The 19637-nt window shown below is 44.1% G+C and overlaps 3 protein-coding genes across 9 annotated transcripts in view; 2 read left to right on the forward strand and 1 right to left on the reverse strand.

Moving 5' to 3' along the window:
* Positions 1–19637, reverse strand: part of LOC128343042 (zinc finger protein 287-like) — a 64050-nt gene that overhangs the window by 3825 nt on the left and 40588 nt on the right. For 3 of the 6 annotated variants that reach the window (XM_053291409.1, XM_053291410.1, XM_053291408.1), the window contains 5 exons: positions 16770–17505; positions 4605–5100; positions 2817–2943; positions 811–1262; positions 415–526 (listed from right to left, as the gene is read on the reverse strand). In XM_053291409.1, coding sequence (XP_053147384.1) covers positions 415–526; positions 811–1262; positions 2817–2943; positions 4605–5024 — 1111 coding nt within the window. In that variant the 5' untranslated portion in view covers positions 5025–5100; positions 16770–17505. Of the gene's footprint in view, positions 1–414; positions 527–810; positions 1263–2816; positions 2944–4604; positions 5101–7215; positions 7972–16769; positions 17506–19637 lie in introns of those variants that run through there. The other 3 variants (XM_053291407.1, XM_053291412.1, XM_053291411.1) reach the window with 2 other exon arrangements.
* Positions 8106–15434, forward strand: LOC128343119 (uncharacterized). The gene is made up of 2 exons (XM_053291664.1): positions 8106–13373; positions 15130–15434. Exon 1 carries the CDS (start codon positions 8600–8602, stop codon positions 9539–9541), a length of 942 nt encoding a protein of 313 aa, XP_053147639.1. The 5' UTR covers positions 8106–8599; the 3' UTR covers positions 9542–13373; positions 15130–15434.
* The window catches only part of LOC128343044 (zinc finger protein 397-like), a 42769-nt gene continuing 38969 nt past the window's right edge, over positions 15838–19637 (forward strand). Inside the window, exon 1 of one of the 2 annotated variants that reach the window (XM_053291421.1) lies at positions 15838–17273. The gene's annotated coding sequence lies outside the window, so the exon portion shown is untranslated. The remainder of the gene's footprint in view (positions 17274–19637) is intronic. The other variant, XM_053291418.1, reaches the window with a different exon arrangement.

Below are 19637 nucleotides of genomic sequence, written 5' to 3' on the forward strand. Positions count from 1 at the left end.
TGCATCATTTAAAAAAAAAGAAAAGAAAACATATTTTTCTCCAAAACTATGTTTATTTGCACACCAGTGTTGAATGATTTAATCAATCAAAATTGATATGAACCATCAACTAAGATCTCTCTAACTGGGCAAGAGCAATACTGAAACATTTCTGGGCTGCTTTTCCAAAGCACTCACACACACACACACACACACACACACACACACACACACACGTATGTATGTGCATGTGAAAGATCCAAGTTCATTCCCTGGCATCTCTAGGTAGGGCTATGAAAGCCCTCTGCCTGAAACCCTGGAGAGCTGCTGCCAGTCAGTGAAGACAGTACTGAACAAATGGACCAAGGATCTGACTCAACAGAAGGTAGTATCAAATGTTCTGTCTTCTTGGAACTCATGCCCAATAACCCTCACCCAGAAGCCTGGCCTTCCCATTATCCTCTGGCGTGGTCTTTGTGGACACCTGTATCTTCATGGAGTTTGACATGAGGAAATTTGCAGCCATGGCTTCCAAAGGCTCTGATACCTGAAACAGAAGTGAGAACTCAGTTCAGGGCATAACTAGGAAAGGGTTTGACAGGACTACTCTCTGCCGCCCTCCCCTAAGTTGCCTTCATACACCCTGCAAATGGCCACTGGCGCCAAAGTACTAGGAATATGGGCTGGACTTCCTGTTGATCTCATCTATTATACAGGAGAGGCAGGAAGTAGCCCTCATGGACATCCCCTGATGGCCCACTCTGTTTTTCCATGCTGAAAAAAATCAGAGTTCTGGGTCTTTTCAAATAAACTAGGTTCAGATAATCTCACTTTCGCTTCTGGTGTCTCTTGCATCTCCATGCTGATGGTCTCCTCATCAAAAATATCTTCTTTCACTTTCACAACAGAATCCAGGCATCTGTGGGCTTCACCACTAAGGCCTGGTAGAGTGTGGTTCACACCCTTACTGATAGGCCACTGGCTGACATTAGCTATACCCTTCAAAGTGGCCTGGAATTCCATCACATCATATTCCAATGAGGACTGAGGGACTGTCCATCCTGAGAGAGGGGACTCCACTGTTTTCAGGAAGTTCAGGAATTGATCCTCCCATTCCCGTTGTGACCCAGCAGCTGGATCTTGGTCAACCTGTTGCAGAGCCACTCCAGTCAGAAGCTTCTTGCTGGTTCCAACTTGGACAACAGGAGTCTCTGGTCTCTCCCTGGGTTTGTGAGCAGCTGGGTCCTGTTCCTCCATCTTTATTCCTGGCTGCACCACCTCAGCTGGAAAGGAAAGCAATGCCAAGTTGAACAGCAGTATCACCAAAACAATCACAATGCTACTGAGGAGTACAAGCTACTGTAGGAATCTCGAGACCTAGTTTGCACAAAACAGTAGACAAGATGGAAAACCTGTGCCTGGGTTAATACAAATATGATGAATAATTTATAAACTGCTTTTCAACAAAAGTTCCCACAGCAGTTTACATAGATATAAATAAAGAAAATGCCTCCCTGTCTTCAAAAGGGCACACAATCTAAAAAAGAAATATAAGATAGACTCCAGTAACAGCCACTGAAGGCATGCTATGCTGATGGATAGGGCCACTTGCTCTCCCTCTGCTAAATAAAGAGAATCACCACTTTAGAAAGGTGTTTCTTTGCTCAGTTAGCAGGGGACAACTTGTACTGTTTCAGACTGTGGGTGGGGGAAATTGCAGGAATCAGTTGTATTTTTCCCCCAGTGCAGGGAAAAACCCTGCACATAGAAAACAATCATTTTGGGAAGTAAGCTAGGCTAGCACTCTTCTCCTTAACCTGCTAGTTTTCCACCTGCAGGACGCTTTTTGTATATAGGGGGGCAATCAGTCATATGATCCTCTCTCCAGCAATCCCAAGTAGCACAGCCTAAGAATAATTATGCCATCTCATTTGCTGTATGTGTGAACTAGTTCTGAGACAGACACTACTGAGAGAAAAAGATCAAGTCTTAGGGCCACTTCAGATGATGCTTTTTGCTCTCTGGTGTCCCTTCCTATGTGCAAAATACTCAGATTTGCAAAATTCTCACCACCTGATTTTCTATTTAGTTTTTAAAGTTCTGATTACCTGGAGCTGGTGGTAATATTGTTATTGATGATGGTGATGATAAATATTTGCATAAGGACTTTTCAAATGGTCTTTCTGAATGTTCGAAGTGCTTCATTTGCATTATCTTGTAATCCTTACAACAACCCTGTAAGGTAGGGATTCTCACATTTGGGTCTCCAGGTGCTGTTGGACTACATCTTCCACCATCCCCAGTTACAACGGTATTTGGCCTCTGTGGCTGGGGATAATGGGAGCTGTATCCAACAATATCTGGGGACCCAAATTTGAGAATGTTTGCTTTAAGGCAACTATTATTACCCTGAGGTGATGATAATAATAATATAGATGGGGAGGCTGAGAGGGAGTGGCTTGCCTAGTAAAACCACCGAAGTGAGTTCATTGTCTTGTTGGCAGAGCAGCCCTCTTGCATTAGGAACCTGCCGTTCTTCCATTTTGTTTTCTGGATTTTGCAGGGTTCTGCACCTGGAGCAGAATGCTGGGATGTGGGAGATCTGCTCCCTCTGGAGAGCACCACATGGCAATAAGACCCTCTTGTAGATGGAAGCTGAATTTATTGGCTTCTATCGTTATCGGGTATTGTTTTATACACCATCCTTCCAACCAGATGATGCCCTAGGCAGCAAGCAACATATACAGTAAATGCCACCCGGGGCAGCTGGGGTGTGTGTGTGTGGAATGGATCAGGCCTTTTAGCACCACCTCAACACAGAGCAAAGAGATTCTTACATAGAGAGGCTACAGTCCTACAGTTCTCTGCCATGACTTCTCTGTAAAGAGTTCTCTGGCTTGGGTTCAGCAAAGCCCATTCCTCCTCAGTGAAATACACAGCCACCTCGTCAAATGTCACAGGCCCCTGTTAAAGAAGAAAACATTCCTATGAACCTGACTTCTACCAACAGACTCCTGTCATTGCTCCATTACTACTACTACAACAAATACTGTTATACCACTCTTCAACAAAGTTCTCAAAGCGGTTTAATTTACATTTAAAATGTTTACATTTTATATCCGGTGTACTACATACTTAAATTTCTCCTCACAACCACCCTGTAAAGTAGGTTAGGCTGAGAGAGAAGTGACTGGCCCAGAGTCACCCAGCAAGTATCGTGGCTGAATGGGGATTTGAACTCGGGTCTCCCTGGTTCAAGTCTAGCACTCTAACTACTACACCACGCTGGCTCACATAGAAAAATAAATAATACATAAATAAGATGGTCCCCTGTCCCCAAAGGGCTCACAATCTACAAAGGAACATAAGGTAGAGATACCAGCAGCAACCACTGGAGGGATGTTGTGCAGGTGTTGGACAGGGCCAGTTGCTCTCCCCCTGCTAAATATAAGACAATCACCACTTTTAAAAGAGGTCTCTTTGCTCAGCAGGGCTTAAGCTATATACTGTCTACTTTGACTGGCAGCAGCTCTCCAGGGTATCTGAGAGATGTGCTTTCCTGCTCGAGATCCTGTTAATTAGCCATTCAAAGAACTGAACCAGAACCTTATGACATTCAAGAGCCCTAGTAGATCAGACCAAGGGTTCAGCTTCCTGTTTGCAAGAGGGGCCACCTGGATGCTTTGGAATGTCTATAAGTAAGGCACATAGGACGGAGGCAGCAAACCTCCTACATGGTTTGATCTCCAGCATCAGGCCTGTACAACATAAAGCCTGGGGACCGGATCTGCCCTGCAGGGACCTTTTGGCTGCCCCCAGGTAGGAATATCCTATAGTAACAGCAGGAGCTATGAAGAACTCTTGGTCTGTCCTGCTGATGAGCAGCAGCAGCTCCAAGCAATTGGCCACTTGAGAACAAATGTCCTCCACCTCTGGACTGGAGCCTACTATTGAAACCACCCTCTTTCCCCTCACTTTTAGCCCTGACTCCAACCCTCTGCCCTTTCACTTTCATTGATATTTTTAATAATTAAGTTTAGTGTGATAATCAGTGTGCTGAAGATTAACTTCGGCCCCAACACACCAAGTCATTGTTGATTCTGGCCCATAAAGGCATTTGGGTTGTGCACCCCTGGTCTACACTCATTGAAAGCAGCTCTCCAGGATTTTATGTGGGGGCTGGAAGGGGCGCTTTCCTTACTTTCTCTGGCAATATCAGAGATTGAGCTTGAGACATCTGCTTGCAAAGCAGGTGCTCTTCTACAGAGCTATGAGCCCTCCCTAAAACTGCACAGGGAAAGAAACAGAATGAAAGAAGTTGGTGAATGGAGAGAGGCCGCAGCGCTGCTAGTAGACCTCCCACAACCTTTGGTCATTGTGGGTGGGGGATGATAGTTGTAGTCCAGCTCCATTTGGGGACCCAGGGTTAACAACCCCTGGACTACAGGCTCTGTTCCCATCAGGATCTGAATCAGCAACCTCAGGACTAGAAAGCAGGTAAAACTGCCCAATAGTAATCAAGAATTCTAATCCAGATTGTTTCGGGGGTGGGGGGTGGGAAACCAGGATAATCTCACCAACATTCATAACTCCTTGTAACCATCAAGAACAAAAAATATTTCCACCTGATCTTGCTGCTTCTCATCCTTTGAATGGCTCACTGTGAAACCTTCTGCCAGGGCCACCACTTGGGCACAGGTGTCTGGGTTACATTCCCTGACCCAGCTCTGCATTTCATGGGGCAGGATGCTCAGGAACTGCTCCAGGATTAGCATTTCCAGGATCTGCTCCTTAGTGCGTCTCTCTGGTTTTAGCCACTGGTGGCAAAGCTCCCGGAGTTGACAGTAAGCCTCTTGGGGGCCGTCGGCCTCTTGGTAGGAGAACTGTCTGAAGCGCTGGCACAACGCGTCTGAGCAGCGAGTGTCTTCTTCCAGGAGTTGCCAAGTTCTTTCCCAGAATTTTCTGCTCCACTCCACTTGGAATCCACAACCACCTTTCCCTGCTCTGTTCTGGACCTTGGGGCCTGTTGGGTTTTGCTTGCCCATTTTTAAACCCTGTTCAGTGTTATGCCTAAACTTCAAGGCTGAAGGAGCAGTTTGGGACAGTGAAAGAGAGTTCTCCCTGTAAGAGAGAGAGAAATCAGAGTGAACCTAAAGAAGAGGTATTTCCCAAGTTGCCTTGAAGAATTAAGTCACCACATCAGATGCATCCACCACTCTATACCCCTCAGAGCAGGGCGGGCCTACACAGCCACAATTCCACTCCTACAACCTTCTTTCCTAGGAGGTTCTTTCCATTCTTTTTAGAACACAACTGAAAATGTAGAGCATCTTAACTCGCATCTTAAGCTGAAGGTTTTCAGATTATTGAATTCCCAGGTGTTTTAAAAAGGAAAATCTGATTAGCCAATATGGGGAAGAGTTTACCCATGCTGGTTAAGCAGAATCTTCCCATTCTTATGCAGTATACTTCCGATGTAGAACCTCTGTGTTCAAAGGCAGCCTGCCACCACCTTAAATGCTGCCACAAGGCCCCAATCATCTCACTTCTGCCTTGCATTCCCTGGTAAGTACAATTGCCACCTCATTGCTGCCATACATGCCTTCACAAGTCTATTCACCACCTTGCTCCCATATAGCTTGTACGGACCCCTGTTACCTTGCCACCAGCTTGTGCTTCCTCATATGCATTCACCTTATCTTGAATTCTCTTCCCAACACATTGCTACCTCTTTGCATTCTCTCACAAGTTCATACAACACTCCGCCACAACCATGGAGGTAGTGCTGGGAGGAAGTACACTTTCCAGATGTCCTCATGTGCTTTCCCAGTGTCCCTGGGAGAATTCTCAGCCCCATGGGCTCTGCTTCCTGCAGAAGAGGCCCTCCCAGAACCAGGAATATAATGAACTGATGGCCACAGTGGAAACGGCATCAGGGGGATGCTATAGACTCATTGAGACTGCAACGCCCAACGAACAGCCATAGCAGCCAACACTTGCTGCGTCTTAGTCACCTTCTGTACCAGATCTGAAGGGTTGGTGTCCCCTAGTTGATGTATGCAAACTTTGAGGCAGAATGGGAAGACAATTTAGATTTTATCACCAAGAAAATATTCAGGGCTTATGATGTTAGATTGCTGAAACAACTCTCCCATCTTAATTATATCAGCAGAACTGTAGCATAAGGAATGTTCTTTGGTAGAAGTTTTCTTCACCATAGAAGCTCCTGCTGCAATTGGAGGATAAAATTTCCTTTCTATTGAAAAACTCACGATTTTGATCAGTAGTCTTTGAAAGTCCTTGTAGTATCTTAAGCCTTGTTTGACAGAAATTACTACCCATGCCTCTCCAGACTAATAGCAATGTAAGCCTCAATAATTGGGCTGGGCACTGAACTGATCTTCAGATTCACAGAATACCACCCCCACTTTGGCAGCACCCATGTCTCTTTCTTTTTTTTTTTGACAATACATCGTTATTAAGAGAGATATTAAGTCTGTACACTTGGCAACACTCCACTCAACCCAGCAGGGTGATCAGGATTCAAATTGTAAAGCTTTCAAAGTTCTTTTCTGAAATGAAGTTCTATAAATTATCTACCAGATAATAAAATCATGTGAGTTCAAATCACAAGGTAGAACTTCCTGATGTTGAACACCAAAAATGTTGTAACACCTGCAGCTAAGACAAAGTCACACTCCTCCCCACCACCTGCCCCCCTGGAAAAACACAATTAAATGAATTTAGTGGACTCAGTAATAGCAGCATGATCCCACCTCGTTATTTAGTAGTGAATGACAACAAGCAGCAGGTAATTTGTGTTCACTTTAAATCTGCACTACTTTTTTCTTCTCAAAACACACACACACACACAAATAAAAACTGCTTCAGACTCCACATCTTAAACTACAGGTTTTCTTCCCAGAAACTTCCCACAAACCTCACAGTTCTGCTTGATTTAATCCCCTTCAGTGTGGTGTGATCAGCAATGCCGTCTCCTGAAACAGTGGCAGGCCTTGAGCCAAGGGTGCAGACTGAAATGCTCCGGTGGGCCAGAACCAATCATGACTTGATATTCATGGGTCAAAGTCAATTTTAAGCCTACTACATTACAATTAACTCTTTAAAATATTAATGAATGCAATTACCAGATACTGGTGGATCTCTCCCCCCCTGTCAAGGGACTCACAATTTTAACCAAGGATAACGGATTAGAAAATAGACCCAGTGAGGTACCTGAAGTACATGCTGGCCTCCGACCAAGGCTTTGCCAAGCTCTGCTCTGTGGCAGATACTTTTGCTGCCTCCCCAGCAGTGCACCTTTCGGGCTTAGTCTCTTCTATCCAAGCACCCCTCAGAAAAGGCCTGGTGGGTGGTGTGGATGGCGATTAAGTCGGACAAATGTGTTCCTGGAAGAAAGCTGCGGTGGTGGGTTGCTGCGAGGAGGGGTGGGTGAGGGAGTCGCTGCTACAGCCACAGCAGTAGCAAGTGGGCAGAGCACAGGGAGGGGCAGAGGGCCACCTGAGAACAGATGCCCCCCCCGAGGGTAACAGAGGGGGGGGAAGAGGGATGGGGGTGGTCTTAGTTCGCCTTCAGACCGGCGGGGGTGGGGGGGACAGCAAGGTGGACAGGGGGCATCGGTTCTCAAGTGGCCAACTGCATTGCATGCTGCTGCTTGTGAGAGGGACAGGCCAAGAGTTCTTCATGGCTCTTGCTGCACGATATCCCTACATGCCAGCGAAAAGGTCTCTGCAGGCCAGATCTGGCCCCCGGGGCCTTATGTTGTGCAGGCCTGCCTTAGGCCAATCTGACGAAAATAGTGGGCCTCAACCCTCTGATTTGCACATAGTGACTCGTAATCGGCTTTATGAGCCCCCGAGAGAACAAAAGCTCCCCCCCTCCTTAAAACCCCAACTCTTAAGGGATGGAAACCTATATGTGCCCTATATCTTCTTTTTCTCCTCCTTTCACTCAGGACACACAGGCGGCCCTTCCCCCACCTTTCCAGGGCCTGTTCTTTGGTGATACGTCTCTCTCCGCCTAACCTACTTCACAGGATTGTTGTGAGGAGAAACCTAAGTATGTAGTACACCGCTCTGGGTTCCTTGGAGGAAGAGCGGGATATAAAAAGTAAGTAAGTAAGTAAGTAAGTAAATAAATAAACTACAAACAACATCTGCCACACAATACACCAGATATTACTTGAGAAGAAAGAAAAACAAGTCAAAATATTGACATAGCAATACCAGGGGATAGCAGAATAGAAGAAAAAGAAATAGAAAAAAATAACAAAATACAAAGATCTACAAATTGAAATTGAAAGGCTGTGGCAGAAGAAGACCAAAATAATCCCAATAGTAATTGGCACCCTAGGTGCAATTCCAAAACATCTTGAAGAGCACCTTAACACCACAGGGGCCACAGAAATCACAATCAGCCAGTTATAAAAAGCAACTTTACTGGGAACAGCCTATATTCTGCGATGATTTCTATAACAACAACAACAATAATATTGATACTAAAATTCAGCCATCCCAGGTCCTTGGGAAGGACTCGATGTCTGGATAAAACAAACCAGTCAATAGCACCTGTCTGACTATGTAAACTAATAATAATAATAATGGTGAGACGTAACTTTAATAAATCTATACCGGATCGGTCGTCGCCCGGGTCAACAAGGACCATGCCAGATGCTATAGTCCCTCGACATCTGGTGGCAAGTGGGCAACAGGACTCAGGATCTTCAGTTGAGCAACCAGGGCTGGAGACAGCAAAGTTACTGGAAGAAACGTCGCTTAACCGAAAAAAATATACGAAAAATGCCAACAAGGAAATAATGATCTGCTATTACAAGTCTAGTCCAACTAGAAGAGGTTATTTAAAAAGAATGTACCAAATTTGGAAAGAGAAGCATCCAGACACAGAAATAACAGAACAAAGGCTAGCAGACCAGAGAAGATTCATAATAAGAAATAAAGTATTCACAGGAGTTGAGCTGGAAGAACTGCAAAGAGCAACACAGGCTCAAGATATGGAAGAAGAATTATCACCAATTGAAGAAGTTGCTCAGGCGCAGGTGGAGGAGGTGTTGGAAATCGAGGATGCCACTGTTGCTGAACTGTTTCAAAATCAAAACCAGGCAACCTCCCCTTTGCCTTCACCTCAAAAACCCAAATGCCGTTTAACAAAAAAGCAACAAGAACTAAAGCACAAAATAACTGAGCACATGAACCAAACAACCACCAGGGTTCGACTTCTAGCTCTAAAAACAGTTGCCAAAAAACAACTTCCTCAGGCATTAAAAGATGTCAATGCTGCACTTGCAGAAATAACAACCAATAATTTGCAAGAAACAAACCAACTAATGTACAGTGCAGCAACAATAACAACACAAGAGCTCGGATATAAGATCAGTGAACCTGTAAAAAAAGAAAGCAGTACATCACCTAAATGGAAGATTATATTAGAAAATAAAATCTCCAGGCTTAGATCAGATGCTAGTAAATTGAAAGATATGAAAGACAAGAAGCTGAAGAATGAAAACACCAAAAATACCACCTAGATTCAAGGAAAATTAGAGAAGTCCTGGAAATAATAAAGCAGCAAATAACAGCAGTGTCAAAGAAGATTAGCAGATATGAAGCCAGAACTACACAACACAGGCAGAATCTCCAATTCCAGTCGAATCAGAGATGTTTCTACCAAAGCATAGAAGGAGAAACTGCAAGAAACGTAGAAACACCAAATAAAGAAGAAACAGTGCAATTCTGGGGGAAATTATGGGACAATCCAATAGATTATAATAAAAAAGCAGGCTGGATGAAAGAGGTCAAAAAATGTAACCAGCAAATGCAAGATCTAATAATAACACCAGAATTAATAAGTGAAAGAGCAAAGAAAATTAAAAATTGGACTGCTCCAGGCAACGATGAACTGCATGGCTTTTGGCTTAAACACCTAACAAGCCTTCATAAACAACTATCAAAACAGTTCAATCACACTTTGCAAGGAGGTGATATTGAACAATGGCTAACAACTGGGAAAACTCATCTCATCATGAAAGACCCAGCAAAAGGTGCAGTTCCAAGTAATTATAGACCGATAACCTGCCTGCCAACCATGTTCAAATTATTAACTGGAATAATAGCAGATGAAGTCATGCAACAATTATTAACTAACAAACAGCTTCCAGTTGAACAGAAAGGAAATTGCCCGAACACCAGAGGCACAAAAGACCAGCTGCTGATTGACAAAATGATTTTAGAAAACTGCAAGAGAAGAAAAACCAATCTAAGTGTTGCATGGATTGACTACAAGAAAGCCTTCGATTCATTGCCTCACACATGGATACTAAAATGTTTAGAAACAACTGGTGTCAGCAAAAACATTCAGATATTTATTTAAAAAGCAATGAGCATGTGGAGTACACAGTTAACAATCAATGGCAAGACACTTGGACAGGTTAGCATTAGAAGAGGCATTTTCCAAGGGGACTCACTATCCCCTCTGTTTGTAATCGCCATGACCCCACTTTCACAAATACTAAACAAAACCGGCCTCGGGTACCAAACATCTAAAACATCAAGTAAAATCAACCATCTGCTGTACATGGAAGATCTGAAGTTGTATGGAAAGTCCCAGTCAGAAATCGAATCACTGCTAAACACTGTCCGTATATTCAGTAGCGATATAGCAATGGAGTTTGGACTAGACAAGTGTGCTGCATTAATAATGAACAGAGGGAAAATAAGAAAAACAGAAGGAATAGAACTGCCCAATGGAAGCAACATCAAGAACCTGGAAGAGAAAGAACGTTACAAATACTTGGGCATTCTCCAGGCTGATAACATCACACACACTGAAGTTAAAAGAAAAAATGGAAGTGAATATATCAGGAGAGTTAGAAAAATCCTCAAGTCCAAACTCAATGGCGGGAACACCATACAAGCCATAAACACCTGGGCTATACCTGTTATCAGATACACTGCAGGAATAATAGACTGGACCCAGGCAGAGCTAGAGACGCTGGATCGTAAGGCCAGGAAAATCATGACCATCAATCATGCTCTGCACCCCCGCAGTGATGTCGATAGGCTATACCTCCCTCACAGCTCAGGTGGAAGAGGAATGCTGTAAGTCCATCAAACAGTAGAGGAGGAGAAAAGAGGCCTTGAAGAATATATCAAGGACAGTTAAGAAGGTGCACTTCAAATGGTCAAGAACGAGAAACTATTCAACACCAATGAAACAAAGCAGGCCTACAAGAAAGAACAAGTCAAGAACCGAGCAGAAAAATGGAGAAATAAGCCCCTGTATGGTCAATATTTGCACAATATAAGTGGAAAATCAGACATCACCAAGACCTGGCAATGGCTTAAGAATGGCAACTTGAAGAAAGAAACAGAGGGTTTAATACTGGCTGCACAAGAACAGGCACTAAGAACAAATGCAATAAGAGCAAAAGTCAAAAAATCCACAACAAACAGCAAGTGCCACCTTTGTAAAGAAGCAGATGAAACAGTGGACCACCTGATCAGCTGTTGTAAGAAGATCGCACAGACTGACTACAAACAAAGGCAAGACAAGGTAGCAGGGATGATACACTGGAACATCTGCAAAAAATACAAGCTACCTGTAGCCAAGAATTGGTGGGACCATAAAATTGAAAAAGTTGAAGAAAATGAAGATGTAAAAAAATATTATGGGACTTCCGACTACAAACAGACAAACATCTGCCACACAATACACCAGATATAACTTGTAGTCGAGAAGAAAGAAAAACAAGTCAAAATAATCGACATAGCAATACCAGGGGATAGCAGAATAGAAGAAAAAGAAATAGAAAAAATCAACAAATACAAAGATCTACAAATTGAAATTGAAAGGCTGTGGCAGAAAAAGACCCAAATAATCCCAGTGGTAATTGGCGCCCTGGGTGCAGTCCCAAAAGACCTTGAAGAGCTCCTCAACACCATAGGGGCCACAGAAATCACCATCAGCCAATTACAAAAAGCAGCTTTACTGGGAACAGCCTATATTTTGCGACGATATCTATAATAACCAACAGTATTGATGATAAAATTCTGGCATCCCAGGTCCTTGGGAAGGACTCGATGTCTGGATAAAACAAACCAGTCAATAACACCTGTCTGACTGTGTAAACAAGAAATAATATACTTGGTCCTGAGGCACTGATATGAGCTTCTCTGGCCTTGGCTCTACTTCTTTTAATAAAGGTCTGGCATGTTTTAATGATACTTATTAGTCTCTGTCACTTTCCCTTCTGTCTAGAAAGTACAGGTGGGCCTCATTATCTGCAGGGGTTCATCATTGCTGTCAATGAGACCACCGGGGGCGGGGGGTTAGGTTCCCAGACTTTGAAAATAGCACTTTAAAGTTTCAAAACCCCACAAAAACGGGCCAAATAAAGTGCTCTGCAGGCCTTCTGCAGTCTAGCGATTCTCCCCACCCAAGTCCCAAAGTCTCAACATTCCATGAAAAATTGCGGGGTTTTGTGTTTAACAGAGCCACAAAATGGCTCTTCTCCATAAAAAGACAGCTGGAAATGACCTCCAAGATCATTTCCAGCCACTCACCCCTGACCCACATATATTTGCAAGTTTAACCCCCCCCTTCCCCCCCCCCCCGTATGCAGTGGTCAGATGTCTATCACTCAACCGCAGATACACAAATCTACAGGTGGTGAATCCGCGGATAGCAAGGTTCTCCTGTAGTACATTTTAAAAGTTGTACACAAGTGATGTAGCCTCTGAGCACAGATGGGATAGATATTCCCATCTATGGGAATATCTAAAGGGGGATAGATATCCCCGCTTTAAGCCTCAGGCCTCCACTTAATGCCCAACAGGATAATGACTTACTCAAAGCAGTATCATTGAAATTAAAAGTACATTAGGCATTCCTTAACATGTGCTTTTAATTTCAGTAGGATTTTGAATAATGTTCCTCATTTTGTCAGTTGCTCTCTCTCTCTCGCTGTATTCTCTACAAAGTAGAAGAGGAGGCATTATAGGCATTTTTGTTTTAAATATACTAACAGATCTCATGCCCTTTGGAATGCTGTGGCTAATGTCAGATTCTCTGCGAACAATCTTTGTGCTGGGTGGAGTGGTGATGGATTTAGCTCACAGGATTTTTACACTGTTTTCCACTCACATTTTAAAAGGGACTTTTCAATTATTCTCCCTTCTCCCAACACAATTTCTCAGGGATTGTTTAACTGTTCCCTCATTATATGAGTGCAAGTCCCACTGCGTTTAATGGAGTTTACTTCCTTCTAGGTGTGCACATAGAATTGCAGGTTCCGCTATCAAAATACTGCTGGAAAAGTCATGTGTACTCCAACCCAGCATCCTCTTTCTTACACTGCTCAGGTACATGCTTCCAGAAAGCTCCAATGGTCAAGTGAAACTTCCATATTCACAGGCAGTTTGGTTCTGATTTATAACCTCCATATTCAAGAGCAGTCTACACCAGAATGATGGCTTCTTACTGCTGGGTGTACTGTGGAGTACTGCGTACTGGAGTACTGCATACAATTCTGGTCACCACATCTAAATAAGGACATTGTAGAGCTGGAAAAGGTGCAGAAGAGGGCCACCAAGATGATCAGGGGCCTAGAGCACCTTTCTTATGAGGCAAAGCTACAACACCTGGGGCTACTTAGTTTAGAAAAAAGACGACTGCGGGGAGACATGATAGAGGTCTATAAAATTATGCATGGTGTGGAGAAAGTGGACAGAAATAAATTCTCCTCCTCACATAGCACTAGAACCAGGGATCATCCCATGAAATTGTTTGCCACAAAATTTAGGACCAGCAAATGGAAGTATTTTTTCACACAACGCATAATCCACTTGTGGAATTCTCTGCCACAAGATGTGGTGACAGCCAACAACCCGCATGGCTTTAAGAGGGGTTTGCATAACTTCATGGAGGAGAAGTCTATCAACTGCTACTAGTCCGAGGGCTATAGGCTACCTCTAGCCTCAAAGGCAGGATGCCTCTGAATACTAGTTGCAGGGGAATAACAGCAGGAGAGGGCATACCCTCAACTCCTGCCTGTAGGCTTCCAGCGGCATCTGGTGGGCCTCTGTGTGAAACAGGATGCTGGACTAGATGGGCATCCTTGGGCCTGATCCAGCAGGGCTTTCTTATGTTCTTATGGGTGGGAGAGGAGAGCTGGTCTTGTGGTAGCAAGCATGACTTGTCCCCTAAGCTAAGCAGAGTCTGCCCTGGATGCATATGAATGGGAGACTTGATGTGTGAGCACTGTAAGATATTCCCTTAGGGGATGGAGCCACTCTGGGAAGAGCAGAAGGTTCCAAGTTCCCTCCCTGGCAGCATCTCCAAGACAGGGCTGAGAGAGATTCCTGCCTGCAACCTTGGAGAAGCTGCTGCCAGTCTGTGTAGACAGTACAGAGCTAGATGGACCTATGGTCTGACTCAGTATATGGCAGTTTCCTATGTTCCTAGATTATAAATACATCTCTGAGGGAAGGCAGGATGCCTCCTTGTCTTAAGGAGGCAATTATTAGACCACTTTTGAAGAAGCCTACCTTGGAACCCTCAGAGCTGAGCAACTGCAGACCTGTTTCCAAACTTCTGTGGCTGGGCAAGTTAACTGAGAGGGTGGTGGCCTCCCAGCTCCAGATAGTCTGGGGGGATCCAGACTGAGTGTGGCCCCCCAGATGCCACTGGAAGCCTACAGCAGGAGTTGAGGACATGCCCTCTCTCCTGCTATTACTCCCCTGCAACTGGTACTCAGAGGCATCCTGCCTCTGAGGCTGGAGGTGGCCTATAGCCTTCCAACTAGTAGCCGTTGATAGACCTCTCCTCCCTGAAGTTATCCAAACCCCTCTTAGAAGAGTCACACTTCCTCTGTCAATTCCCAATTGGAGATCATCCATCAGGCTGACCAAGGCAGTCTCCACCCCATAGCCTGCCCGAAAGCCAGTTTGAAATGGGTCTAAATAATCAGTTTCCTCCAAGACTGTCTAACCCACTGGGTCAGATTATTGATAAATTCACGGGTTCCGAAATAGAATGTGCTAATTACTTGCTGGTGGATATGTTTCCTTATGTTAGTTATCAAGTGGCCACTTTTGCTTTATTGTCTTTTAAAATTAGGAAGAGAACTGTATCTACTAGCCCTGCTGTACATCTGGCTAAGTTGTAGTTCCAGGACAAGCTCTTATGCAAGTTGTACTCATCAGAGTTGTAACTACAGTTAAGTATTTAGGATTATATCTCTTTTTATTTTCATGCATGTTGTTCAGCTAGTTATGTTTTTCACTGTCTTATTTATCATCTGATTTTCTTTAAGCATGATGCATTAGCTTTTGTTTTATTTTTTATTATGCTTTAATGTGTGTTATGACTTGTGGTTACAACGAAAAATTTACAATAAACTCTCGGTTCTTTCCCAGCCTCTATTCAAGACTCCAAATGACTGTCTTCCATCTACAATATGCCAAACACTCATTTTGGAACCCTGGGGCCTTGCAGGAGAATTGCCTATTTGGGGAAACAGCCATAGCCACTAAATGACCATTATGTCTCTTTTGTATCAAATAGGAACATAGGAAGCTGTCATATACTGAGTCAAACCTGAGTCAGTATTGTCTTCACAGACTGGCAGCACCTTCTCCAAGGTTGCAGGCAGGAATCTCTCTCAGCCCTATCTTGGAGATGCTGCCAGGGAGGGAACTTGGAACCTTTTGCTCTTCCCAGAGCGGCACCATCCCCTGAAGGGAATATCTTACAGGGCTCACACTTCTAGTCTCCCTTTCATATGCAACCAAGGCAGACCCTGCTTAGCTAAGGGGACAAGTCATGCTTGCTACTACAAGACCAGCTCTCCTCCCACAGGAGTAGCTTCTCCACTCCCACTGGTACCTCATGGGAGTGACCCCACTCCCACTGGTACAATCTCCCACTCCCATCTAGAGTAGCTTTAGGCAAAACAGCAGCAACAGATCCATTCAGAAATCACAGCATTATTATTAAGAGGCTTGGTTTTTGTTAAACCAGACTTTCTTCAGACATCCAGAAGTAAAGACATATAGATCAATTCTGCCCAGTAACACATTTTCAACCGATTACAGAGAGAGCACCCACAAATGTTCTTTGAAGAGTTATAAATCAAAGAGGGAGGCACCCTACCAGCTACTTGGATTTTATATTAAGCAGTTAATGTTCTTTCTTGACACTAATGTTAGTAGTCAAGTTGGATGGCTTAAAAGGGGGATTAGACAAACATATGAATGCCAGCTATGTGGCACCTCCAGTTTCAGAAGTAGTATACCAGGGGCTGGCGGGAGGAGCTACAATGCTGCTTGTGGGCTTCCCAAAAGCATATGGCTGGCCTATGCTAGAAACAGCATGCTGGATCTTTGGCCTGATTCAGCAAGACTCTACTTATGTTCTTAAAAGGGAGTTATGGAAGAGTTCACGGAGGAGAGAGTTATCAACAGTTAATGGCCAGAATGGCTAATTGGAACCTCCATGTTCAGTGGCAGTGCACTGTACCCCCAAACATCAGTTGCTTGCTTAAAAGGACCAATCAGCAGGACAGGGTTGTTGTCTTCATTTCCCGACTGTAGGATTCCCAGAGGCATCTGGCTGGCCACTAATGGAAGCAGGATACTTGGGCAAACGTCTCATCCAGCAAAGGAAATTTCTATGTTCCTAGAAAGAGGTTATTTCCACCCTTCTCTAGTCTTCCACCCCTGTCCCCGCACACATATCTACTCCTACTTTTAACTCACCGATTTCAAACATCAGTTTCTCGCAAAGGTAATTCAAAACCACTGTCTTGAAGCGAAGGGGAGTCCAGTCCTAACACATCTTCACGCCTTCCTTTTTGGAACTTCCAGGATAAAAGTTTGCTACATGCTCCCATGCAAGAAAATGTAATACACCGAAGACTTTCACCATTGAGGTACCAGTGAATAAAGTGGCACCCGTTTCTATTGGCCTGGAAAATCTTCAATCCGGTTCCAGTCTCCAGAGAGATTAAAAAAACCTAGAGTGACACACAGGCTTGAACTTCCGGTAGAAATAGAAACCCTAGACGTTGAGTCGCATCTCTCTGTCTCTCAGCAAATCTATGTTGCAGTCCCCCATAAGTTTTTCAAAGGACGCTGGGTGGGGGAAAGCCCTGCTCCGACCGTGAGAGCAATTGCAGCGGTACTCTTATTCTATCGCTACGGCAGTTCTCGGCACTTCCGATCTTCGGTTTTCCACTCTATCTTCTCAATGCAAAGGATAAGGTGGGTTTACCATGGCGTTACCAAAGCCTAGAGCGACAAAACTCTGCTATAGACCCAACAATCCTAGACTAGCGATTGCTTTCTCTGCAAGCCTAGTAATTTTCAGGTTCGGTTGCAGCCGTGAAAAGGAACAGTGGCTCATAGGAGACTAATTGGGGCCGGGGGGAGAACCCTGACTCTATTGTTGCAATAGTACTTGGCAGTAGTATTTCCTTTTCTCTCCTTCCGACACCTAAGAGATAGTAAAAAGCAAAGACAAGAGAAATTCATGCTCTTTCAAACTTGTATTTTCTTGTGTGTGGCAAAACGTTGTTTTTTAGATTTTAAATCATGATTAATATCCCCATATAACAGCTTGACAGAAGGTGGGGATATAAATCTGAGACAGAGGCTGACAACAACCCTGAATTAGGAGCTTTGCATTTCAGATGAAGGCTGAAACTGATAAAGGCTAGACACTTTTAAAAGCTGTCACAGATGCAGCCTTTATTGGTGAAATATGTCGTTACAGGTGGATCTCCACTGCAGGCTTTAGCTGAAAGGCATCATCTCATACTGTGCAGGAGATGGCAATGGTACAATCCACCTGTATTCCTACCAAAGAAAACCACATGGCTCTGTGGTTGCCAGGAGTTGAAACTGACTCTAAGGCAGAACTTTATTTTACAATGGGGTGGAGACAGTCTTGGTCAACCTGATGATCTCTACCGGGGAATGGACAGGGGGAATGTTACTTTGTTGGTTCTTTTGGACTTTTCTGTGGCATTCAGTACTATCAACCATGGTATCCTGGATTGTTTGGGAGATTTGGAAATAGGTGGCACTGCTTTGCAGTGGTTCCGTTCCTATCTCTCCAGTGGATTTCAGATGGTGTCTCTCGGAGATAGCTGCTTTCTGAAATGAGAGCTATTGTATAGTATCTCTCAGGGCTCCATCCTATCTCTGATGCTTTTTAACATCTACATGAAACCCTGGGTGAGATCATCAGGAGATTTGGAGCAGGGTGTTATCAATATGCTGATGACACCCAAATCTATTTCTCCATGACATCATCATCAAGAAATGGCATACCCCCCGCCCAATGCCTGCCTACAGGCAGTAATGGACTGGATGAGGAATAACAAATTGAAGCTGAATCCAAGCAAGATGGGGTCATACTTCGAGGGACACAACAGATCTTCCAGTTCTGGATGGGGTTGCACTCCCCCTGAAGGAACACGTATGTAGCTTGAGAGTGCTTCTGGACCCAGGCCTCACTCTGGTTTCTCAGGCTGAGGCTATGGCCAGGAGTGCTTTCTATCAACTTTGGTTGATATGACAGCTGCGTCCGTTCCTTTAAGATTGTGATCTTGGAACTGTGGTGCACTCTCTGGTAACTGCTAGGCTTGACTTCTGCAATGAATTCTATGTGGGGCTGCCTTTGTAAGTAGTTTGGAAATTTCAGCTGGTTCAAAATGCAGCGGCTAGATTGGTCTCCGGGATGTATCGGAGAGACCATATTATGCCTGTTTGGAAGCAATTGCATTGGCTACCAATAGGTTTCTGGGCAAAATATATAGTGTTGTTGATTACCTTTTTAAAGTCCTACATGGCTTAGGACCAAGTTACCTAGGAGAGCACCTTCTTTTGCATGATCCCCACCACATATTGAGATCACCAAGAGAGGTCCATCTCTGGCTTGTCTGGCAGTGTCTCGGGAGCAGGCCTTCTCTCGGGAACGGGCCACTCCTGGGCTGTGGTATGCACTTCTGTAGCGGGTTAAAGCCTTTGTTTCAGAGCAAGCTCATGAGGGAAATAAATGCTGAATCATCCCTGTTGAGCTGCCTGGTTAGGCTTCTCCTAAAACTATTCGGTATTATCGGTAGGTTAAAAATGCTGCCACTAGCACCCCTTTTGTCTACAGCAACTCTCTGGGCTTGGGGTGAGATAACCCAGGAAAAAACTCTTTTAATTTGACTCTTAGAAATACAAAAATCTTCCACATGCAAGCCTACACATGGTGAGAAAACTGATAGCTTCTGACCATTTGAGGACAGGTCTGTACCAGAGAAACGCCCCCTTCGGCCCCCACTTTTCTGAGTTAAAAACCAACTCAGATAGGCCTGTAAAAAGAAAAAAACTAAAAAAAACACTCTATGCAGTTACTATAGATTGCTTCTGTCTGAGGCTTTCTCAGCTTTAAATACAGTTAATAATACTTAGTAGGGTTACAAAAATAGGTTGTCTTAATGCATGCTTAAATGTTTATAGAGTCTTTTGCAATGCCCTAGGTATGGTGGGCATAGGCTAGTGTTTCTTATTTTAATTACGTTACAGGTAAACAATAATAGAACCGTATCAGGAATGTGCAAATGCACACACACC

Source organism: Hemicordylus capensis, chromosome 2 (genome assembly GCF_027244095.1).
Source record: "Hemicordylus capensis ecotype Gifberg chromosome 2, rHemCap1.1.pri, whole genome shotgun sequence".
Taxonomy (NCBI): domain Eukaryota; kingdom Metazoa; phylum Chordata; class Lepidosauria; order Squamata; family Cordylidae; genus Hemicordylus; species Hemicordylus capensis.